At 37.0% G+C, this 26521-nt stretch overlaps 1 protein-coding gene and 1 pseudogene across 4 annotated transcripts in view; both read left to right on the top strand.

Annotated features, from left to right (window-relative positions):
* The window catches only part of LOC148951064 (3-oxo-5-alpha-steroid 4-dehydrogenase 1 pseudogene), a 61119-nt pseudogene that overhangs the window by 8829 nt on the left and 25769 nt on the right, over positions 1-26521 (top strand). The gene's annotated exons all lie outside the window — the stretch shown is intronic.
* The window catches only part of LOC148951065 (3-oxo-5-alpha-steroid 4-dehydrogenase 1-like), a 44143-nt gene that overhangs the window by 8832 nt on the left and 8790 nt on the right, over positions 1-26521 (top strand). Inside the window, exons 2-4 of one of the 3 annotated variants that reach the window (XM_089090604.1) lie at positions 11259-11336; positions 13719-14057; positions 18601-18767. In XM_089090604.1, coding sequence (XP_088946730.1) covers positions 13720-14057; positions 18601-18767 — 505 coding nt within the window. In that variant the 5' untranslated portion in view covers positions 11259-11336; position 13719. Of the gene's footprint in view, positions 1-10113; positions 10257-11258; positions 11337-13718; positions 14058-18600; positions 18768-26521 lie in introns of those variants that run through there. The other 2 variants (XM_089090605.1, XM_089090603.1) reach the window with 2 other exon arrangements.

The following is a 26521-nucleotide window of genomic DNA, read 5'->3' as shown; positions in this document are numbered from 1 at the left end:
ACTATTTTCTATCCTGCTGATGAAAAACTTGGCTCGGACTTTCCAAAGAATTTAGTTTATATTGCTTGTCCTTGAAAACAGGGTCCTTTGAGCTATATAACCTTTTCTAGCTTCTGCAAACTCAAATATTTTTTCATCTAAGTTCCATTTTGCTCAAACGTAAACGTAAGAAGTTGAAATATTTTGAACTGCTTCCGTCAGACCTCTAGCATTGCGTTTTGACTTACGGATACGTTAACGTAAGGTCTTACGGAGGGTTATGAGTCTTACGGAAGGCTTACGGAGTTCAGTGTGAAGGGGAGAACGGAAAGCCGAAATTCAATGTGAAGGAACCTTAAAACTTAAAACAAACAGAAATTATTCCGTATATGAAAAAGGCTGTCCCCTCCTCAACACCTCGGTCTTTACGCTAAAGTTTGACTCCGTCACACAACTTTGTTTTTTAAAACACTAAAAATCTTTAGCGTAAAGAGCGAGGCGTTGAGGAGCGGACAGCCCCTTTCATATACGGAATAATTTCTGTTCGTTTTAAGTTTTAATGTCGCTCCTTACTTTCAGTTATAAAAACTTGTTTTTTTTTATTTAGTTTATGTATTCTGTAAGGATGATGGGAGGAAGATAACTAGTTTGAAGGATATTGCCAAAATTCTCAACAAGGAATTTGAATTGGTGTTTTACCAGTGAACCAGATGGTCCTCTTCCTTGTAGGCCACCCTATGACATTCTTAAGCTGACGCCACCTAATCAGCTCTCCCCTTCAGTTGTCCAAGAGCAACTTGAAATACCAGACGTCAACAAGTACCAGTCCTGATAACTTGTATCCAAGACTGTTGAAGGAGCTTGCCAAAGAAATTGCACTTTCACTCTACAATAAATTCCAACTTTCCCTTGACTCGGGAAAGTTACTCAGGGCCTGGAAGCTGACCCATCCTTTGAATATTCAGAAAGGTGACTGCACCAAAGCAGAATACTACCACTTAGAAAAGGAATTCATGTGGGCTTGATTCTATTGGATCTAGCTAAGGTCTTCAACAAATTGTCTCTCAACTGCCCCAGATTAAAACTCATGGCAGCTGATACCCACACAGACATAGTCAATTGGGTTGTGGACTTTCTGATAGGTTTGACTCTTCTAAGCCAATGGTGACAAAGTTCTCTCCAGGGCATGTGATGTTTTAAGTGGAATCCCCTAAGGAACTGTTTTGGGTCCTGCTATATTTCTTGTATATATCAAGAATATGGCGAATGGACTAAAAAACATAATCACTTTCTATGCTGATAACTCCAATATGCTTAGACCTGCTAATCAACAAAATGTGCAGTATGACCTTCTTAAACTCCAAACATGACCACAACATTGGCTACTTGAGTTCAATATATCAAATTGCAGTGTCCTTCAAATAGGCTGCAATAGCCCTTGTTACAAATACAATATGTCTGATCTCAATTGAATGACAATCTCAGTACTTAGTCAAGTCCCAAAGAAAGAGCTCTAGGAGTACTAATAGATTCAGAGTCAGTTTAGATTCAGAGTTCATGGTGTCAAGACCTCTTTTTGGATTTAACCAATCACTAATAATTGGTAAAGGATTATAGTCGCATCTTGACCTTCAGCCAATATTTTGAAATCATTAATTCAATCAACAAAGGATTATAATTTGAATAAGCATTGCAACTTGAGTGAGAATTCCCTTGGGACTGTGGATTTTCTTATTGATTTTCATAGCAGTGACCTATATGATATAGGTTAAGGTTAAGAGTGAAAGTATTGGAAAAAAGCCATTCAGCTAAGCAAGTGAAGTTGCTTCAGTGGATCTCCCTTCTTTAATAAGAGTTTTAAGTGGATAGAAGTTGCAGAAAGTTGGAAGTGATAATTAACCTACCTTAAAAATAAAAAATCTTAGACTTTGTATTTTAATCCATATAAGTGATATATATATATATATATATATATAACCAGGAGTGAAGATTACTTGAAGAATTCATTAGTGACGTCACCAATCATTCCTATTGAAATAAATTCAACCAATTCACGTCTTGACAAATCTACATCAGGTATCCTTTCCTTCATATTAGATAAACATTGAGAACGGCGATTTATTCGCGCTGTGTTTCCTCTGTAAGGTGTATTTTGTTACTAGCCCACCACGGATTACGGAGTCGAATCACGCCGGACTCTTCCTGAGAGCCGCGTTTTATTTGGCCGCGCTTAACACCAAATACATATATTAAGAGCAGTTGTTTGTGCAGATTTCTGGCAGGATATACCAGGTAATAGGCAGAAGAGGGGAGGGTACCCGCCGCAAGCGCCGTACGTACCCGCCGGTATTGAATTACCTCTGAATTGCGGGGAATAGGTGAGCGGGTCCCGACACTTCCCCTGTTCCTGTGTATTGTGCCAGAATTGGCCATGACTAAAAATACATGTGGAATCTGTTCCGCCAATGTAACCAGCAAGACCGGTGGCGTAGCATGCACTAAGTGCGACAAGTGGTTTCATTTCACATGCGGTAAAGTTAAATAATCTCCAGAACTAAAGAATACATACCTTTGCCCTCCATGCAAACCAAAAAATGATGCTACTGTTGCGTCTCCGAAAGTGACCGGAAAACCGACTAAGACGACTACTTCCATTCCCAATTCAGCGGGATCTAGCGGGCTTCTCCGCCCCCAAGCAGGTAGTATTCTCTCCAAGTCGGCCGAAAGTCCTATTGTAATCACTAAGCCCTCGTATTCTACTCTTGCCATTATGAACCCCGGTGATATTGAAAAACCCGAACTTGAACCGGTTTCACAACCACCAATAACACCCGCTCCTGAAGTAATAGCAGAAGAAGTAAATGGGGCTAGAAAAACGCAGAACAGTAATGACTTACCTGCCTTAGGCTTGCCTCCATCCGAATCGTTGTTAATCCCTGACCTCTCTAGGTGCATCACCTGTGACATACCAGCTGGGGTAAGCCCCTCCTTTGAACGCCATTCTTGCAAAAGATGGCAGCACGGTGCATGCACTGCAATAGATGCAGACCTAGTACTGGCTCTGCAGAAGCCGTCGGGCCGGTAGTTTTTGTTCAAGTGTACTAACTGCAATCAACGTCCCTGCCATACGCCTAAACAACTAAACCAAAGTACCCAAATCTCTCCTGATCAAGATGAATTGAGCCAAAATCCAAAGGAACAAATCAAAGAACCCTTAGTATGCCGTTTCCACCTCCGGGGAATTTGCAGAAACAGTGTGGATTGTCCCAATCCAAAGGATTGGGTCCCAAGCCTAAATCCAAAGGAACAATTCAAAGAACCCTTAGTATGCCGTTTCCACCTCCGGGGAATTTGCCGGAACAGTGTGGATTGTCCCTTTCTACACATCTGCACAGATTTCTATAGGAGAAAATGTGGCAACGATCAATGTATATTTGTACACAAAGAACCTGGCCGAAAGTTCTCCTGTGGTCTTTCCTTCGTGAATGGCTGTCCTAAAGTGCACCTGCCAGCTAAACGTCGCCTGCATGGGGCAATAAAAACGCACCCGAAGCAGTCAAAAAACGGGTTCCCTGCAAAATCCGAAGTTGGGAAACAAGATATCAGAACAGGAGATCGTTTATTGAGAATTGTCCCCTTAATGCAGTTGAAACTTACACCTCCGAGGAAAGACAACAGCATACATCCTATAGCTCCCCCGCCCCCCTACCAAGGACCGTGGATACCAGCACCCCCAATAAGATGGCAAGCTATACCATACGGGCCCGTACCAGATATCAGACTAACTATCCCGCCAGCACACCAAATTATTACTCCCCATTTTCCAACGAGGAACAGATTTTCACAGCTCATCGAGTCGCTAGTCTAACACAGCCCATTCTTTATTTCCACCTCTCAATCCCACCACCAATAAATCAAGCTTTACTCCATGAACAACTCCCACCACCTTACAATAAACAAAAAGGTCACCTTCAAAAAGTGAAAACACCTGTTGCAACCTTAAAATACAACCCCAAGTATACTCAGCGCTCAGCTCAAATGGATGCCCAAAGACACCGAACTCTACACGGTACGAAAATGGATTGTAATCGCGCTAAGTAGAATCATTAATTTCCAAAAATTCTGCTCGCCGACGTCCGCTCTCTTGGGACTAAAGTTGAAGAGCTGGAAATTACCCTCATATAAAATGACATCGAAGTAGCTTGCTCGTGCAAAACTTGGTCCGCGTCTAACACATGCACGGTTATTTCCGGGTACGATGTGTATCTACCCCCAAGATTAAATAAGGAAGGGGCCATTGTGAGTCATGGTGGCGGGTTTTCTTTGCAAGTCTGCAATTCCGAATCGAGCCCTAAATATACCTATCCCTAGGAAACCTAAGTACGAAGTTCTGTGGCTTTGGACAAGGCCCCGATACTTACCAAAAGAAGTATCGTCAATCATTTTTGGTGTAGTCTACTACCCGCCAAGAGCATCGTTCTGAAAGGAACTCGTACTCTACCTACAGCATTCGGTTGACTACATAAGATCCTAATATCCATACGCTGCCATTCAGATCCTGGGCGACTTTAATGATTTAAAGGCTAGCTGGCTCTCAAGTTCACTCTCACTTACGCAAGTTGCTGAAGTCCCAACACGCGAAGAAAAAGTACTAGACCTTATCTTTACCAATATTGAGAAGTTTTATAATCCCCCCTACACTCTCCCCACTATTGGTATCACTGACCACCTTACTGTAACATGGAAGCCTAGCAGAAAACCCCCTGACAGATCCCAGTCAGTGGTGAAGTACCGCCCACAAACTCAAGAACAACTCCAGATTTACCGAGAGTGGCTAGCTAGGAAAAACTGGTCGAAAGTCCTTACTATGAAGAACAGCACCAATATGATGCAAGAGGTCACTGCTCAGCTTTTCCAAGAATATAATGTAATATTTCCCGAAAAGACAATCCTGGTCAAGTCACAAAATAAGCCGTGGGTGACTAAAGAGATTAAGGATCTAATCAAATCGAGAAATGAGCTCTATAAGTTGGGATATCAAGATGAGGCTAAAAAAATGGGCAATGTCATATGTCTCAAAATAAAGAAATCTAAAAAGGAATTTGGTGCTCAAGTGGTTAACAAGTTTTGGAAGTCTAACCCCTCTAGATTCCATCAAAAGGTTCAGGAGATTATGGGACGGACTCGAAAGCAGCTGACAATCTACGGCTCTGATGGTGAACCTCTGAGCGCTGATATGATCAACACACATTTTTCAAATATTTGTCGCACACACCCACCTCTTGACAAGCAACCTGAAAATGGACCCATTGAACAAATTCCGATCATTCGCCCCCATGAAGTATGCGAGAAGCTCAAACGCCTGGACCTCAGGAAGAGTAATTACCCTCTAGAAGTTCCTATTGTGTTGATAGCTCATTGCTCTGAGGGGCTTAGTCCTATTTTAGCTGCCTGTTTCCATCAATGTCTAATAGATGGTACATTCCCGGATTACTTCAAGACAGCCTATATAACTCTCATTCCCAAAATAAAAAGAAACCTCTCACTTAACGATTTGTGCCCGATTTCAAAAACCCCGTGCCTTTCCAAAGCGTTGGAGGGCTTTATCTGTGAATATTTATATGGAGATATTGAAGCTAATTTAGACCCTCGGCAATTTGGTTTCAGGCCTGGACATAATACTACCCACTATCTTGTATGTCTTCTCGACGATCTGATGAAAAATCTCGAGAAGGAAGAGTCATACACAGAAATCCTTCTCGGTGATATAGTAAAGGCGTTTGACAGCATCCAACACCTGATAGCTATTAAGCGAGCTAAAGAAATGGGTGCTCGACAGTTTCTTGTGAGAATGATTGCAAGCTTCCTGCACAATCGAAACCAATGTGTTTCACTTACGCAGGATGAAGCATCCGAATTCCAAGAAATATGGTGCGGAGCACCCCAAGGGACAAAATTAGGACCACTGATCTTTTGATTGCTTTTAACCCTGTCCTAGCACATGTACAAAGTCGCTACAAGTTTGCTGACGACATGTCAAGCATATCATTCCGCACCTTAGCAAGCCTAGCAGAGGAAATCACCACCTCATCAATATTTTCCCAGCTAAAGCATAATCTTGAAGATGTAATGCTTACATCTAGTGAAGCCAAGAGCGAAATTCTACGTGTTAGTTTTTTAAATCTTCAATTCCGTCCCAAGAAGACACTGAACTTACAACTAAAGATGAAATCAAAATCCAAGGAGTAACTTTCAAAAGCAACCTAAATGGGATCTACATATACAGTCTATCCTCCAAAAGGCTTCCCTATGTCTAAAATCCTGTACTTGCCTACCACAGTTCAGTATCTAAATTTACATTATGCGCAGTCTGTACTGTGTGCATGTTCGACGGGAAACTCAGTATACTTATCCCGTTTAGCACCCAGGTCTAACGGATATCTAATCCAGAAAGCTTGAAAATACTCAGAAGCGGGCGTGCCAAATAATGCATGGGGCAAATTATACATCCTATGAGGACAGCCTGCAGAAACTGAGGCTTCAGAAACTATCTGAAAGGTGCCACGATCTCACGATGCAGTTCGGAAAAAAAATACCTAAGCTCTGATGTCCATCGCAAAATATTACCGGATTTCCAGGAATCACAGATCAGTTGGCCAAAAATACGTAGAGGAGCCCTCACTTCGTCGTGCCAACTCCTTTGTCCCCCACCCCGAAAGGCATCAAAAAGGTACCTATCATCGTTTGTTCCATACTTCGTGAACCACTATAATGAGGAACAAGTTCAAAAGGCAATCTATAAAAAGTTGTGAAAAAGTTTATTTATTTTTATATTTATTTATCTGATCTCATGTGTTATATTTTCTTATTGTTTGACGTCCGCTGCTAGCTATAAGCTATTACGGAAATAAAGAGTTATTATTATTATTAGATGAACAACTAAAGCTCCATGGCCACTGGCAACAATCAGTCTCAAGAGTAATTCATGCCTTGTTTCCCCAAATACTCTATAGCTAGCCATTCCTGCAAAATTGTTCTAATACTCTATAAAGCTGTAGTCAGCTATGTATTTAATGTTGGTACATGTTGCTCCTCCTCATCCATTAAGAATTTTACTAGCCTAATTGAGTGAGTTCAGAGGCATGTCATAAAGTGCATGGCTGGCCTACAAGATCTCCCTAACACCAAGAGACTGGAGCATCTGCAGCTGCTAATGCTTGTTTCCAGATGTCATTGCGGTGACATGATGGGGGCCTACAAGTATAATGCACAACTAAATAACATCCTCTTTACCAAACATTCAAGCCAGCAAAATCAATCACATAAACTTTCAAAACATCCTTTTAATGCAAAAATGTGGCAACATTTCTTCTCTGAGTGTGCTGTCAATGACCAGAATAATCTTGAAACTGAAACGGTGATTGTACACTTAATTTTGCTTAGAAGTGCAAATTAAGGTAAAGATATTAGCCTGGCAACACATATTGTGTCGTGTGTAAATCATAATTCAAAGGTTAGTTTGTTTCAAACAAGATTGATGACAAATTACCTAAAATGTTTCCCAGAAGTTACTAAAAAGATATTTTCCTCAAAAAAGCCTTCCATTATGAAAAAATAAAAGAACAGATCCATTTGAAACTAAAACTTTTTTACCTTGGAAAGAAAGATGATGCCTTAGCCCTCCATAAACAAATAAAGAAAGAAATACGCCGTGCTGTTTCTCGCTATGGTAAGAATAAATTGAATTGCTTAAATTAGAGCAAACCTCAGCAATGGTTTAAGAAAGTAAAAGAAATAGGGGGTTGGTCGTGCAAGAACCTTGATTTCCTTCTGGATGAACCGCCAGAACAGACAGCCAATGAGCTGAATAAACACCTAGCTAGCATTGTGCAAGCATTCCCCCTTCTTGCAGAAACCATCTAATTCCTGGAACTCCAAAAGATAAAATCCCAGAAAATGAAAAAAAACAGTATTTGTCCCATTGATATCCCAATTGATCTAATAAAAGCATTCCCTGATAAGCTATCAACACCTCTTTTTAGTATTTTTAATGATATTAGTAATTCCGGATGTTACCCGTCATGCCAGGGGTAGATCCATGATTTTTTAAGGGGGGGGGGGGGCAAAATAGGTTGATCCGATAAACTTTCATTAGGAGCAAGTTTAATTGACGCAATCTTGCATTAATTAACTAAATTACACTACTTGCGACTGCGTAAGGGGGGGAAGTCCCCTGGATCCGCCATTGGGTCATGCTGGAAGCTGGGTTATGTTACTGCAATCCAAAAGAAGGGAGGCCTGAATGATTTTATTGGAGTACGACCAATCACCTTGACCCCAGTTTTCTCAAAAATGTATGAAGGTTTCTTAGCTAATTGGTTAAAGGCAGAGATTCTTGAACTTATTGACTTACATCAGTTTGGAAACCTGAAAGAGACATCTACTTCACACTATCTTGTTAGTCTTCTTGACACCATTCTGAAAAATCTTAAAAACCCTGATACTTGGTTGAATCTTTTATTAATTGATCTCCAGAGAGCGTTTGACCTAATTGACCCCAATAGTTTTGTAAATAAACTGCTGACAGAGTTTCAAGTGAGTCCCTTTCTTGTTAAAACTGTTGCTTCCTTTTTAACAAATTGTTCTCAAGCCCTTCAATATAAAAGTGTTTATTCCAATCTTCCTATCTTTTGTGGGGTCCCATTTTATTCTTTATAATGTTTAATAGCCTCATGACTGACCACACAGAGCAATGGAAGTATGTGGATGATATGTCTGCACTTGAGGTTTGTCAACAAAATATTAAAAGCTCAATTATGACATTACTTGATGATCTCACACAGGAGGCTTCTTTGTCGAAGATGAAAGTTAACGCTAATAAATCGTCAGTTATAAAAATTAATTTTTTTAAATCACCCCCTTCCTTCACAAACCCTATTCCTCCCAAAATCTCTGTCACATGCATTAAACTACTCGGGGTGACAATTACTGCTGACTTGAAGTGGGATGCCCATATTCAAAACATCCTCAAACAAGCTTCCCCTCTGGTTTCCCTTCTAAGACTTTTGATTAAACTTTCTTGCCTCCCTTAAGATGTTCTCCAACTTTATTGTTCTTTTATTTGGCCAACACTGTTGTTTGCTTGTCCAGTGTGGCATTTTGGTCTTTCTTCAGAGCATATTTGTAAGATTGAAAGTGTCCAAAAATGAGCTCTTAAGAATCATAAAGGGTGAAGAGAAGGTTCCATATCATTATCTACTAGGTAAGTTCAAGCTGAGCACTTTGGCCGAGAGAAAGAACCTCTTGTGCATTCGTTTGGTACCAAGACTGTCTGTTCCCCCATTACGTTCCATCATCCCTGAACCCTACCTGCCCGCAACAGACCATCCTGTATAAAATCCCAAAAAGTCCCCAAACTGACTCCCATCCCCGCTAAACATGGAAGATATTGCATGAGTTTCGTCCCGAGTTTTGTTGAGTTGTATACTAGTCAGGAAAACTAGTCATTAATTTTATTGTTATCTATTTATTTTTTCTTTTTGTCTTTCAACTAAGTTTTGTCTCATCTTTCTTCTTATGTATTTTGTTTTATGTTTGATGTGAAGGTCAACGGATTTTGTTTGACGTGAAGGTTAAATTCTTTTGATATATATATATATATATATATATATATATATATATATATATATATATATATATATATATATATATATATATATATATATATATATATATATATATATATATATATATATATATATATATATATATATATATATATATATATATATATATGTACTAGTGGTATTTGTGACGTAAAATTCAAATTCGGCAACTGTGCAGTGAAAGAAAATTTTAAATTAAAGTCTATTGTGTACCTTCCCATGGCATATTTTATGCCCCGGATTCAATTCTGAAAGTTTTATTCACATAACTCAGCTACTTTCCAAAAGAGCATGAAGATCCTTAACAAGAACTTTACAGGAGTGATTGTCTACTAGAACCCTCACCTCACCCAATCAACCATTCCTAAATAGACAAAAGTTCCTCATCTAGAGTTTTACTCTGTATCTGTCATTGGCTAAATACAGACAATAGTTTTCTAATGTCGGAGATTACCCTAATCAATTCCTGTAATTTGTACTTTGGAACAGTTACAGTCTGTGCTTGTTCTGTTCAGCTGTGTGTTGAGAGTTGATAATAGACAGAAGAAAATAATTGTCACCATATTGAAGGCGCAGTGACACCAGAAAGAATGTGTTGGAGAGATGTGAACAGTAGGTTTTTAATCTTGGATATTATCTAACCTTGTGTATAATGTAGATAGTTTTAGAAAGCCTATTTGGTATTACTGATGGTTCGGAATATGCAAAGTTAGTTAGTATAGGCTGACTACAATCTAAGAAATTTTTTTTATTAGTTGTATTTAAATTTACACAAAAGTTGATCTGGCAGTATTGTATTTTTTGTAAATATTATTATTCTTCTTCATATCACTCTCCTTAGATTAAATGTCCCTATGGTATAGTCTGTCTATGATTTGGATGTTTTATTCTAACTTTAAGATACTTCTCAAATAAAAATATTAACTTAAATGTTTCTTATCAAACCATCTTATGACCATGTAAAGTTCTTTTTCCGGAAAAAAGTGACTACCACCAGTGTTGATTGAAAAAGTCAGTTTATTGAAACTGATGTACAAAATAATGATAAATTGGATGGGATGATTCTGCTCCATTCAACACTGACACAACATCTGCAGGTTTACCTTAATTGCTGAGTGCTGTAATTTAAAAGTTTGACTCAAGACGATTCCTGCTACGTTAAAAGTAGTTGATTTAAAAAGTAGTTGAAAAGTTGCAATGTTAAAAGTAGTTTTCAGGAACAAATCCAGCGCCTGAAGCATATCCAAGCAGACATTATCAAGCTACTATCTATACCCTTTCCTGATTTCTAGGGCTTTGGAGAATGCACATTTACCTTAATTTGGGTTTCGTTGTCTCTAGCTTTTCATAATGCAATTCTAATTATTCCAGTAGAATTTTCATTCAAATCAGGAGGTTTTTCCTAAATTTAAGAAATTGAATTTTAAATTATGAGAGCTTAGAAATCAGGATAGAGCAAATGTATGAGGCTTAACACAATTTCCTTGTGCCTTATTTGAGCAGTGGATTTGTTTCTCAAGGTTTTACTTTTGTAATGCAAAGATTGTGAAAGGCGGGGAGCACAGATTGTTTTCTGGCAAATTTGACTCTCTTTTTATATTGCACCTCCTTCAGAATAGCAGCTCTCCTTCAGACTGTTGGCAAATATTATGTCGGAAACACCTGGAATATAAACGGACAAAGTTTTTAAAGGTAAGTACAGATTGATATTTATAACATCCATATAGACTTATATAAAAACAGAACATACAATGCTCGTTGTATTGGGGGGAAGGGGGTTGGAGTTAGGGGCATGAAAATAATTCTCTTAATGAAATTACTAAAAAAGGGAGAATTTTTAGTGAAAATGCCAGAAAAGGTATTTTCCAGAATCTAGAGGATGGAATTCTCCCTTTTAATTCAGCCCCTGCTAATTTGCTTTTTTAGGAAGCTTTATTCTAGGTAGTGTGATATTGGTGTGGTCCTAGTCTAAGATAAAGTGCAACTTTAAACCATAAATAATTTTGGTGCAAGGTTTTTTCTGAATTAAACTTTACAATAAAAAAGTTCTTCCCAAAAGGAAGTTTTCTTACATTAAAATTGATTCAACCTTACTTTAAAAGACAAATAAGCTTTCAAAACCCAAGCAGAAAGGATAAAACAAGCTTCCTTTAAGCCCACAAGCTGCCCAAATTTTGCCTTGTTGCCAGCTCAAGACAAACTTACAAAACAAGGGAACAGCAAGAAAAATCCTTGATTCAAGAACATCTCAAGCCTTTAATTTTTAACACATATTTAAAACACGCCAATGGCAGGGCAAATTTTTGATAAATATTTCATATCCGTAGTTTAGAGAACATGCTAGAAACGAGACAATGCCAAGACGAGCCCTGGACTCAAGCCAGTAATATTGAAAACATACTGAAAACAAGCCAATGGCAAGATACATTTTAGATTCAAGCTTCTTTTAAGTCTAAAACTATGTAAATAAACTTAGAACAAACCAATGGCAAGGTAATAGTTTTCCATTAAATTGGTTAGCAAGCTGATGTCAAGCCAAATTGTTGATGCATATATCTGTAGTTTAGAGCACATGCTGGAAACGAGACAATGCCAAGACGAACCCTGGATTCAAGCCAGTAATATTGAAAACATACTGAAAACAAGCCATTGGAAAGATACGTCTTAGATTCAAGCTTCTCTTAAGTCTAAAACTATGTAAATAAACTTAGAACAAGCCAATGTCAAGGTAATAGTTTTTCTTTAAATTGGTTAGCAAGCTGATATCAAGCCAAATTGTTGATGCAGGCTTAGTTCATGTACACTGTCCATTAGCAATTATCTACTATTGCGTGAACAATGAATTGTTATCTAACCAAACGTTTTAGTAACAATTGGTTGTAAGGTATTAAACCAGTGGTGACTAGTTGTCTGCAGTTCTCGAGTCAAGCAGCGGTCTGTGGTTTTGAGTCAAGCAGCGGTTTGACTCAACACTTTTTGTGGACTTTGCCAACCAGTGTAAATCAAATAGCATGCCAGTGAGTGAATAGGAATCGAACATTTTATGATTCATTCCACTCACGCATGATATGATGGCCCCACATAAGCTGTATTCAATTATCTCCTCTGCAACAACACTAGATATAAAATTTTCAAGTCTTTGCTAACTTTAGCTGCTTGTCAACAATGTTATTTGAAAAGGTAATTACTCATTCCAGAATGTAGCAAGTAAATGTAGGATCGGCACCTCAGATTGTCAACTCCTACATATATAGACACCATATATCAGGTGCATTCTTGAGCATTAACATGCTGTTTGGAATCCCCTAACTCAACACATTTTATTTTTGAGTATAAATAGAAGATGTTCAAAGAACTGCTACTAAAAAAAAAAAAAAAAAAAAAAATACTAGCACGGTATAACAACTACGAAAGTGCCTTTGAGTTCTTCAACTTGCACACATTGTTTAATCAAAGACATGATCTAATAATAAAATCTAGAAAAGCAATATTAGTAAACAAGAAACGCCAATTTGTTCTACCACCTTTTGCATCAACCGGCAAACCTACCTATCATGTGCAGTACAAACAGATTTGCAAACTCTTCTGTGCCCTGTTTCGTTAATGTATTTTACAATTGACCCTTTTTTGTGAGTTTTTTTTTGTAATTGTAAAAGTAGCATGATTTAGCGTTCATTTTTGAGTGCTATGATTGCTATTTCAATAAGTGAATACGAATGCGCAAATCTGTAAATATGGCGAAACTCGCAATTTTAACGTATAGAGAAAGTCGTGATTTGTACTAGGAGCTACTGGTAAGTAAATATAATTTGCATAGTTTGGCTTACTGCAACAGAGAAGGCTTTCAGTAAGCGACAAATCTAATTTTTGCTCATTTCTAAATAATAAGGAAAAAAATAGATCAGGATATATATCTGATTTATATCAAATCAGCATTATTTCAGGTCTTATTAGTCAGGTAAACAGCATGTATATTAACATGAAAAAGCTGTTATGACTTTCATATACCAAAAATTTCACACACAGTATACTATATTGAATCATGTATATGTACTAGTTCTTTTTGAATTTCAGAATGGCTGTTAAAGATCCTCTATCCCTAGTTAACTTGACAATGTCCCTGTTTGGTGCTTCAGACTATGCATCTTTGATTAATCGGATGGTGCTAGCAAAGGCTCTTTATGCACTTGTTACTTTTATGTGGATGCTGTTTATGCCAGCACCTTATGGTAGATATTCAAAACCCAGCTATGGGTTTGGGGTGAATGTTAAAGTGGCATGGTGCTTACAAGAAATACCAGCATTATTGGTACCTTTGTATTTGATTGTGTTCAGCAACGAGTCAAACTTTTTTTGGCAGTCTACTGCCAATGGGATACTAATTGGCCTTTTTATGCTTCATTATTTTCACAGGTAAGTTCTTTATTCCTATTTTGTTGCTGTACAATGAACATATTGAATTTGATTTGCTGTAGTAAAATCCTACAAAACATAATTTCATGTTGAATGTCTTCTATGGTGTTTTTAAAAAATGTAATTCTTTAATTTTGTTTTTATTGTCTTTGTAATTTAATATGGACTTTGCTTAATGTTTCTATGCTGTTTTTATTGGTTTAATAACTCATTTGCCATTTTTTTTATTGATTTACTCTGCACGGTATTATTATGCTAATTTATGGTATGTTTTAAAATCAAACTATTGTTTTTCACTGTCGAAGGGTTGCAGCTACTGAATTTTAAAACTAAATAATCTTTGACTTGATGGTCTCTCTGAAGATTAGAGATTAACTTGTACAATGGATACACGAATCCTTAGGCCATAGCTTTTCTATAGGTTGAATCATAGTTTTATTCTTTTTACAGCGATTGTGGAAATACTGTGTCATACCTGGTAAAATTAGAAAATGTTTGTCCTCACCTTCATCTACAAAGGGGAGTGGCCTGGGAAGTCCAATATGAAAAAAATCCTTACGCCACAAGTAGAATTTAATATTTTCAACTGTTGTCACATTCTTGAACAAAACAAACCTTAACACATTGAAAGAAATCCTACCGTGCTTCAGTTTATTATTAATCTTTATTGCAGTAAACCAACCTTTTACGTATAGAACAAAGCTGTTTTTATGACAATTATTTGTTTCTCTTTTCTTTTTGGAAAATAACAGATCCGCTTCATAGATATATAATCCAAATATCTGGGTACACCATAATCTCACTAGTTTAACCAATAGGCATAGACGTAAGAACACATTTTTAGGCATTGTTTTTACCAAAGGAGGGGGATAAGTTTTAGGAGCACCATTTTAGGAAAGATTTTGAAGCAATGACATATCTAAATTATGCCACTTGTCTCAAAAACACTGTTTTCCAAGGGTTCTCCTTTTTTTAATTATTAGAGGTGTCTGAGGTCTGATCCCTCTAATTGATGTGAAAATAATCCATGACTACAGTCAAGCAACTAAAGTCTCAGTCATCAGTAATTCATATACTGTTGTACTTTCTTCTCTAGACTTTGTAAATGATTGCTTAAAAGTTAGCAAATTTAAATTTAGCCATTATGGATATTGCCATATTCCAAATATTATTTTAATATCCTAAAGATATCAGAGATGGCATAAATCTTCCCTACGAGGAGAAAGCATACAACAGTTTTTATAGGGGGATCAAATGTTTGACAGACCTTTTATTACAGGCGAGCATCATACGTTTTCGAAAAATTGTTGGATTTACTTCTTTTTGTAACAGGAGTGGGTATGTCCGTTCTTTTCTCTTTATGAGAGTCCACGGCAAAATAATGCAGGCTTGGGACCATTACACTATTTTAACACCATTCAATGCATACCTATGAAAAATTAAATGGTCTAATTCTAATTAAATTTAGGTATGAAGTTGTGGATTTTGCTTGCAATTTCATTGTTCTTACAGTGTATATGGTTTCTGCAGGATTTGAATTAGGTTTCCTGCCGGTTGCTGCTCGGCTTAGAGATTGACGTCTGCCTCCTCCGTCCGCTTCGGTCCAATGCAAGGGTTTGCGCTTTTCTCACTTTGATGATTGCCATCGCCAGGAACTTGGACAGGCTGTCAGACCATCGTTTCTTCGGTCGGCCGCGAGGTCGCTTCCAACCGGCTTTCATAGGATCAGAGTCAAAGATCATCTTTGAGGGTAAGTGCAGGAGTATTCGAAGTAGGTGTACAAACTATCCTAAGGTGCGCTTGGATGCTTGGATAGAAAACCGACACAGCTTGGTTAGCTGCGTCAGCTTTTCATTACTCACAAAATCAAACCACCTTAGAACCTTCGATCCTTCTTAGACTCTATGACTGGAATGTATTGATGGTATTTAGGGTCGCATCTGATGCATGCCATGTCTCTGCTCCGTAAAGCATAACAGAATCGACGAAAGCGTTGTTAATCCGCAGTTTAGTTGAACGACTGATGTTCGGTTTTCGCCAAAGATGACGGTTCAGCTTGCCTATTGCAGGAGACACTTTGGATATCCTTGCTTGCAGCTTGGGGAGAAGCAAACCATCCGAAGAAATTATGGAGCCCAGATAGGTGAACATTTGCATAACTTCAATGGTAGTTGTTCTCTATAGGCTAACTGGTGAATTGACAGTAGGAAAAGACTGGTCTAGGAACATAATTTTTATTTTATCCCAGTATATCTGCAGTCCCACATTAAGATTTGAAGTGCATCTAGCAACTGATCCATGGAGTCCGCTAGGATGGTTAAATCGTCAGCAAAATCAGCATCTGAGATGACGGGATTTCCAAAGCTGAGACGTGAAGTCTTCTTTGTCCTAACGTGTTCTATGATGGCATTGAAGAGCTCTGGGGCTACTGCGTATCCATGACATACTTATGTCGTGATTTTGAAAAATGGGCTCTGCCGGACATTGACTTGAACTCATTTCTCTGTACCATGGTGCAGAACTCTGAAGAGTATTTCTCAGCGAGACCAGTCGATTGTAGAATCCGCTAAAGAGCTTCTCGGTCCACTGAGTCAAACAGCACAGACGTCGATGAAAACAAAAAATAGTTCCTGTCGGAACTCCATGGCTTTTTCTTTTATCTGTCGAATCGTAAAAATCGGTTCGATGGTTGAACGGTCCGACATTAAAGCAGCTTGCTCTGGTCGACGAATCCTACAAATAATATTCCGACATCGATCCAGCACTATCATTGAGAAAAGAATTTGGGGGACTGACAGCAGAGTTATTCCATGGTAATTCGAGCAGTTGCTTCTAGAGCCTTTCCTCTCCTATAAGGTGATAATGATACCCGTCCGCCATCTTCAGGGATTATCTCAGTTGGCCAGATTATGGAGAGTAGGATGCGGAGGAACAGGAGCAATGTTGGGCCTGTATATTTCAGCAGTTCAAATGTTAAGCCCCAGATACCAACAGCATTATTATTTTTGAGCCTTTAACTGCATTTTCGATTTCTGAGGGGCTGAAAAGCTCATCTGGAGGAACATCGGTCTCAGGTCTTGGACTGCTAGACTAGCTGAGATTATCATTTGGAGGGGCAGGCGGGCTGGTATTGCTTAGGAGCGAGCAGAAATGGTCCTTCCACTGCTTAAGACAAGATCCTTCATCAGAAAGAAGTGTCCCACCTGGATAGGACTGGCCCCAATGTGGGAGTTTTATTTTCCGTGATATCTCGGACATGCTTGAACAGGCTACTCATGTCTTTCCTTTTCGCTGTTATTTCAATTTCATTGGTTTTCCTTGCAACGAACAGAGTTCGGTCCCGGTGAATGAGTTTGTTCTGCACTCCCTTAAGCCTTCGATAAGTGGTCATGTCTCCAAGGAGTCTTTTCCTCCGTCTTTGCTCTATGATCTGCAGCGTTTCATTAGTTAGCCACGACTTCTTTGGAAAACCTATCTCACCAAGCACCAGTTGTGGTGCTTCACTCGTCTGCGATTTAAAATACTTCAGGCGCCCTCACTGCTGCCAAATGCGCCAAGGGCCTTGAAGCGATTCGATACCTCAATGCTATACTTCAGGCGAGTTTCTGGCTCCTCAAGTTTCCCAATATTGACAGCGACTTGCCTTCTTTCCGATCATTGTGCTGGGAGGCAAAGCTGGACTTCACCACACACAAGCCTGTGATCTGCATTTCCGATCTGTGCTGATCTGTAAGTTCTCTGGTTCTTCAGTGATGATCTCCAGCGCTTAGAAATAATGACGTGGTCGATCATCTTCTTTGTGCAACCGTCTTTACTATACCACGTGAACAGGTAGTGTCTTGGATCTCATAAAAATTTGAATACCAAATTTCCCTCAAAATCATTTAGACTCTTTCAAAATAGCCATATAATTCTGCCAAAAATCTTTGCTAATCTCACAAATATTGCTCACCTAGTCAGCACTAAAATCCAGTTTTGATTTTATTAGTTCTATTTAATATCTACAGCCATATTCCAATTCCGCAATATTAAAATATTCCATATATTGCATGCACCATTTAAGTTGTGAAAATAGCTCCAGCTTAACTGATTTGAAAAAAAAAGCTTCCTTAGCAATTCAACTTCATGATTTTGCAATACAAGAAGAGTGACAGCAAGCAAGGAAGCTCCTAAAGAATCCTTATCGTAAAAATTATTCATGATAGAAAATTTTCATTTATAACTTGGATTCAGCAACATTAAAAGGAAAATAAATATAAGCACATTCAAATAATTTTTGGTCTGTTTTATTTTGTAGGCTTGTTTTATTTTTGTAGGCTAGAGGAGAGTTACTTTCGTTTTTCTTCTCAGATGTATTTTAATTTGAAAAGACGCTGATAAAATAATGGGCTTTGGTTCTTTTTCCTTTTATTCATATAACTTCCACTGTGCTTACCCTCTTGTGCTTCCTGTCTTACTTTCATGTATTCTTCCACATTTTTTCTCCAGGTATTTTTATTGTGTTCAGTCATAGTCACTGATATTATGCTATTCTCTTTTGTAGGAGTTTAATCTTTCCATTTCTTATAAGAGGAGGAAAAGCAACACCTCTCTTACCTTTTTTGGCTGCAGTTGCTTTCTGCTTATTCAATGGTTTTATGCAAGGGTTCTATTTTGTTAACTATTGCAAGTATGAAGATTATTGGCTTTCAGATATGAGATTTATGCTTGGTAATGCTTTCTTTTCTTAGTTTGTGTTTCTATAATTACCCAAAGAGTAACTAAAATCTATGTTTTAAAGTGGGTGTGAAATTTATCAAGTTTATGCGAGGAATTAAGCTGTGTAGAAATGAAAAAGAAGCTTTTGATGAGAGTAAAAAGGGAAATTTAAACTTTTAGCAGGTTAAAACAATGAAAGAGAAAAGAAGCCAAAATAATTATTATATAGCAAAAAAAAAGAATGAGTTTTACTTTTATTTTTTTGAAGGGTTTTTTGTCTATCTTCGTCTTTGAAATCTTTGTCTATACCTCATCAATAAGATTTTTTTTTTGAATGACCTGTGTTACGGTGCCCTGTACAACCAGTTCGCCAGTTGGTGTACACCATTTCTGTGATTGAGCACTCCAATGGACGAAGTTGATAGACAGTTGCCAATTATAAAAATCAGGAAAGTCATTAGTGGGAGGCCGAAGATGACCCTGTATCTTCTGAATCAGCAATTCATAAAAACTATGACTAAAACGACATCTCTCCTGAAAACGTGGAAATTATGTTCATTCTGATCAGTCAGTGCAATAGCGTTGACTTAGTAAAGAGCAATAGCCCCTGACACTGAAGATTTCGTAAATTTTCTGATTGTAAATTTAGCTTATTTTTTGTCTAAACCATTTATTCACTTGGTCAACCATTCTCTTGCCACTGCCCTCTGTCCATCCTCTTGGAAATAAACAATAGTGGAGTCTTTATTTAAGAGTATATGTAAATCACATTTTTCAAATTGCAGACTATTTCTAATTCTTGTCTATTCTACCGTGTAAGGATATATATATATGTATATATGTATATATATATATATATATATATATATATATATATATATATATATATATATATATATATATATATATATATATATATATATATATATATATATATATATATATATATATATATATATATATATATATATATATATATATATATATATATATATATATATATATATATATATATATATATATATATATATATAACATATATATATATACATATATATATATATATATATATATATATATATATATATATATATATATATATATATATATATATATATATATATATATATACATATATATATATATTAGGGTGGTCCTTAGGAAATGGGAAAATTTTTTTTACTCTTTTTTAATGGGGCACGATCTGAAATGATTCCATTCTGATTATAATTGAATAATAAACAAACATTTTAGCATTATTTGCAATTTCAGAGGTCCCTACCATAACTATTAGAAACGTGTAAGCGAGCTTTGATAAAAAAAAAAGTGCAAAATAATGCTGTTTAATTAAATAATATTAAACATGACTGTTGAGTTGCTGTACACTAAACAGAAAATAAGTGATTTGCAATAGTGTCCAGTAATAGTAATAGTGTCCACTCACTTCAATTGTCAAACTACACAGTTCACATATGGGCTTCAGACTGGTTCATCAGTGTCTTTTTGGTTTGATCACTGTAATGCTGTCAGTACTCCTTGACAACTAGCAACAGGAATTGTTTCTGTTCTTCAGATGGTGTGTGCGGTTTGTTATAGTCATCCATCAGTGCAACACCACATTTGGCAATGTCATTGATTACCCTCATGCTGTGTACTTTATTTTTAACTGTCTGGTAGTCTTAGTCAACTGACCACAAATCAATGTTCTTAGTTAGGAATGATGAAGGCAGTCCAGTAATGCTGAAGAATCTGTTGGTATTCTGCGCGACAAAGTTTTCTAACTATTTCTCCCCGAGTGTCAACGGGTCCACTGTTATTCTCTTCAGAGGTTGCTCTGCTACTGATGTTTGCAGAGCCGTAACCATATGATGTTTGGTGTCATTTGATATGTCGTCGTCAAAGAAGGCGAATGCCACCAATTTCTCTGATAAGTACCATAGGTGTCTTATTATTTTGTTCATGGCAGTTTTTGATATTGATTCTGATATTTTCTTGCAGCTGTAGATGTCCTTGAGAAGTTAGAGGTCAATGAAAGGAGCTGATGACGCCTGAAACCATGCTTTCACGTAGATGATCACAGTGAATTGACAAATATCAGCAAGAGCCTTTTCTTGCCCTTTCATGAGTTTGAACTGACTTCTGAACATCCAGATCTTTAGCACATAGATGGCCTTTGCCATCCACCTTGCTTGATGCAGCCCAGCTGGAGCTCTGAACGAGATTCCCTTAGATGGTGTGCCACCATGGAATATGATTGTCAAGTCCAAAAGCTCACGGTAATCATCACGGGGTTGATACAGTAGTGTCTGCATCTCAGCAAATGCTATGATATCTGTGATTATATGGGAAACAGCTGTAAACACGCACTCGTCTGATGAAGCCATCTGAAAGTCTGCTCTGTTAGTAAACTGCCAGGTGTTCTTAAACCGGTTGAAAATTGTTATCTCTGGGGCTTTGCTAGGATGAAGGCAATCAAGAACCACTGCTTGTAAGACTATCTCTAAGATATGATGTTGACAAGCAAACCAAAGCATGTCCTTGTCAAGTTTTTTTGCCAGGAGGATACAAGCACCATTTCTTGGACCAGAATTGACAGAAGTGGTGTCAAAACACATGCACTTTGCATTATCTGTAATGTTCCAAGCCACAGCTGCTTCAAAAACTGCTGCCGCCGAAGCTTGGCCAGTTCCCAAGGCTAGCTTTGGAACACCAAGAAGCTGATCTACACCTGCTCCGGAGACCGAAATTGGAAGCCGATCGACAATCTGTCTGCTGAAGATATCCTCTCGGAGTTTCCCATCCCAGTGAATAGTTAGAGGAACTGTTGGTTTAAACTCCTGTTGTAGATTTTCGGCTATTACCTGGTGCTGCCTCATACTGTCTCTGCAGATTGAAGAGCAATTGACATTGTATTCAGCAGGATCATGAACAAGGTTTTGTAGAGTTGGAACAAGAAGTAATGCAGCACTTCTGTCACTAACTTCAGTCACACCAAGACAGGCTGACATTTTGTCATCCAATATGTATACTCGTCCTCTTTTTTGACGTTTTGCTGAGGTTGACAGTTTTATATCTTCTGTTTCAGGTTCTTTAATTTCTTGACCTTTTTTGCTGCCAGATGATGATTCCAGTGTCACTTTCTTTTCTCTTGTTTTTTTTCTTGCCTCTCCTTCTCAATTCTTATGTCATGGTATTCTTTCCTTTTCTGAGATGATGCTCTTTTTATTTCTAAAACCTTGTCGACACTGCCCATCTTTCCATGGCGTCCTGGTTCCCGCTGCGCTAACAGAAACTCACGGTCTTCTTGAATACGTATCATCTCCATTGTGTTGGCGTGGGCAACGTCAAACAAAACGTCCAGGCCCACTTTCCACTCTTCTCCCTTCTTTTTCAGTGTCTCAGAACGCTTAGCTTTGTTTTCTTTATTTCTCTTCAGGTTGTCACACTGAATCAAAGAGACACTGAATTTTGTTTACCACATGTTTCTTGAGCCTTGTTGGAATGTGTGCCTTTGCCCAAACTGCAAGAACGTCATTAGTTGCAGAATGTGCTACTTCACAGACTGTCTTGTTCGTCACTTGCTTGTAGCGATAGAATAGCGCCATGACTTCCTTTTTCGACGGTGGTTTTGTTCAGAGTGTCTGACAATTGCCCAATGAGCCATTCACTTCTTGTAGTTGGTTTAATATTGCATCAGTATTGTCACTTGTACAAACCATGCAGTCCATGCTGTCACTCATTGCTGTGTCAGTGTCAGTGTATCTGCAACAAAGTATCAGATTAATAAGGTTACCTGTATCAGTGTGAAGCATAATTAATATATTGTAGTTCATAAAACTAATAAAAACCTGAAATTTGCATTTTCACTCACATTGCATACAACAAAAATGGCGTCCTGTGTTGACATGCATTGGTGGAAGCCTACAGATAAATAAGGAAATAAGTCCAGCAGTTCAGAAAGCTACCATGCTGTACTATAGTGTAGTGTTGACTGTTTAACTGTTGAAAACTGTGCAAGACATGCAGCATTGAGCAATGAGCATGCAGTAACCAAAAACTTTAACCTCTGGTAGGGACCTCTTAATGTCAATATATTTGGCTCTTTTTTGGGATTCTGTGGTATTTTAACAATAGAAACAAGATTAGGGGGTGCCTGCCGAAGAAATCCTACTTTGAAAAATAAGGACCACCCTAATATATATATATATATATATATATATATATATATATATATATATATATATATATATATATATATATATATATATATATATATATATATATATATATATATATATATATATATATATATATATATATATATATATATATATATATATATATATATATATATATATATATATATATATATATATATATATATATATATATATATATATATATATATATATATATATATATATATATATATATATATATATATATATATATATATATATATATATATATATATATATATACTTTGAAAAATAAGTATATATATATATATATATATATATATATATATATATATATATATATATATATATATACATCTGAACTCTGTCTAATACTATGTATGACTTTCGAAAAATTGGTCCTGCTACACGCAACTTCTAAAAGTAGTCAACAGTTTTCGAGACATGGATGGTCAGGGCCTGAGATTTGGTTGCATAAAAATTAGTTTCTTGTGGACCATTGGTAATTTCCCAATCGACCTACAGCTGCTGAAATGCCAAAATTATAATTTAAGCTACCAAATTCTCACTATCTAACAGGAAGGACTCAGCAACTGTGTGTTGGGATTTAAAAAAAATTGTCCTTCGTTCGGATGCCAAATGGGGCTCTACAGGGGAGTTGTCCTGACCCAGCATTGTTTTATGTATCAATCAATGATTTGTCTTCTGCAAGAGTCTTGAGATACCAGGATGTTAGCGGATGCCGTACAGCTGTATTGCTCTATTCAATGAAAATCAGACATTAAAGATCAGACATGTTAAGTTTTTTTTTAACTAAAAGTAAGGAGCGACATTAAAACTTAAAATGAACAGAAATTATCCTGTATTTGAAAGGGGCTGTCCCCTCCTCAACGCCTCGCTCCTTACGCTAAAGTTTTTATTGTTTTGAAAAATAGAGTTGTGAGAAAGAGTCAAACTTTAGCGTAAAGAGCGAGGCGTTGAGGAGGGAACAGCCCTTTTCGTATGCGGAATAATTTCTGTTCCTTGTAAGTTGTAATGTCGCTCCTTACTTTCAGTAAAAAAAAAAACTTGTTTTTTATATTTAATTTCTAAACTTTTTTGAATTAATGCAGGTTTTGATTTTGGCTCACGGTACATGAATAATTAAAACGAAATTTGCATACTAATTTTACTTTTTTTGGCAAAATGTCTTTCTCGAAATTTTACACTGACGATTTTGAGAAAAAAGGGGCGGAGGAGGGGGCCTAGTTGCTCTCCAATTTTTTTGGTTGCTTGAAAAAGGCACAAAAACTTTTGAATTTATTTAAGAACGCTTGTAGTTGTACCAAATAGACATAGCCTACGTATTGACTTACGTACTAAACTTCAATATTCGTATGTTTTCATTATGTATATTAGGGGGGTCACCCCCTAGCCAATAACTTGCTCTTTACGCTAAAATTTAAATTTTGTTCCAAATCCTAAAGAATGACCCCTTAATCACAAAGGCCGTTAATTAGAATAAATAGCTCTTATGGAAATACTAAAAAAACTTTAGCGTAAAGAGCGGGATATTGACTAGGGGGTGAACCCAATCATGTACGTAATAATTTCTGTTCGTTTTAAGTTTTGATGTTGCTCCTTACTTTCAGTTGAAAACTTGTTTTTTTATTTAATTTCTGTTCATTTTTTTAAATAATACTGGGAAATCCGGCGCCCTCTTCATAGCAATGTCCCTTCCCCCATGAAAACTTCCTCCATGGAAAGATTTTCCCTCTTCTGACGATGTGATATCCATTAAGGTTCTAAGACTTTTAAGGGGTGTTTCCTCCATTTTTCGAAAATAAGGCAAATTCTTTCAGCAAGTTTTTGCGTAACTTTTGATGGGTAAGACTTAACTTGATGAAACATATATATTTGAAATCAGTATAGAAGTCCAATTCTTTTGATGTATCTATTGGTATTAAAATTCCGTTTTTTAGAGTTTCGGTTACTATTGAGCCGGGTCGCTCCTCACTTACAGTTCGTTACCATGAACTGTTTGATCTCTGACTGGTTCTCAAATTCCCACTATTTAACAGGAAGGACTTAGCAACTGTTTGTTGGGGATAAAAAAAAAAAAAAAAATCATACTTAGTTCGGATGCCAAGTGGGGCTCCACAGGGGAGTTGTCTTGATCCAGTATTGTTTTATGTATCTATCAATGATTTGTCTTCTGCAGGAGTCTTGAGAGACCAGGATGTTAGCAGATGCCGTACAGCTGTATTGCTCTATTCAATGAAAATCAGATGTTCCATCCCTACAGATTGATCTTTATGTGATCTCTGACTGGTGGGATTATAATTCTGTGATAACAAATGTTGCAAAATACTGCTACGTTAGGTAGACGATTATGAGTCTTCTAGCTATTTGCACCAAATTGGTAATACGAGTATTTCATTATTTCATTAGGTGTGGTTATAGCTCTCAGAAATGGTTAGCCATCTCACTTAAAATATTTTTAAAAAATCCAAAAAATATGCCTCCATGGACGAAATAACCCATGAATTTGCAGGAGTGAGGGATCCAAATGACCTATTCTGAATACAGTCGACTCTCGATAATTTGAAACTCAAGGGACAAGAGGAAAAGTTCAAATTACCGAGATATTCAAAATAACAAGAGTTCAAATAATCAAGAAGGGACAAGGAACCATTTCAAATAAACAAATGCTTTATTGAAAATACACAACCTATATATGTAAATACATACATATAAACGCTTCTATTTAATTTCGCAATCACGTATGTATGTTAAAAACCATGCGAGTCAAAAAATAGTTTTGCACAGTAATTGGTATTTTTTTTTCTTATAAAGCAATTTACATCTTAAATTGTCCGATTCATTTTCAACGGTAATGAGAGCTATAAAGAAATTATCACTTTTGTTTTTTGTTTTGTTTCTCTTCTGAGAGCTAAGAACGTAAGGTGTTGATAGATAATCTTGCCTTGCTTAATGTGACTAGGCTGTTTTTCCTTTTTTTATCCTCCTCCTCATCTTGAAAGGTCAACAATTTGGCATCAGTTAGTTCACCATGGACAGCAATTCCATCGTTCGTGTAAACAAAATCCTCAAAGGTAAACTCATCACAGTTGTGTATAAGCAACCACTCTGTGTCTAGGGGGATGAATCCCGTTAAATCTCGTAACTCTGATAACCATGGGGGGTTTTCTGTTTACTCAGCAAGCTCATATTTTTAAGCAGTTTTGTAGGGTGGTAGAACTGACATTTTTCCAGGCCTTATCGATCATAAATATAGAGGTCAAAACTGTTACTTTCACATTTTCACTTTTATCAATGTTATCCAGTAGAATTGGTACATTTTACAGAGTATTGTGAAGCAAGATGCCTTCGTTGCAAATTTAGGTTGTCAAGGGGGTTTCTTTTTTAATTTATCAAGTGTTTTTCAAGGGACCACGAAAAAAGTTCTAATTATCGAGAGATTCATCAAATTATCTAGAGTCGACTGTATTTACTTATTCAGTTTAGTAGAAAAACCTGCCATGTTGGAGCAAGGAGCAATTCTTGCTCCTTGTTAAAATTTAATAA

The sequence above is a fragment of the Artemia sp. Qi Xiang Cuo genome, chromosome 6 (assembly GCF_049724085.1).
Source record: "Artemia sp. Qi Xiang Cuo chromosome 6, ASM4972408v1, whole genome shotgun sequence".
NCBI classification, from domain to species: domain Eukaryota; kingdom Metazoa; phylum Arthropoda; class Branchiopoda; order Anostraca; family Artemiidae; genus Artemia; species Artemia sp. Qi Xiang Cuo.
Note: the sequence above shows the minus strand (reverse complement) of the source record. Positions and strands in the feature narration are given on the sequence as shown.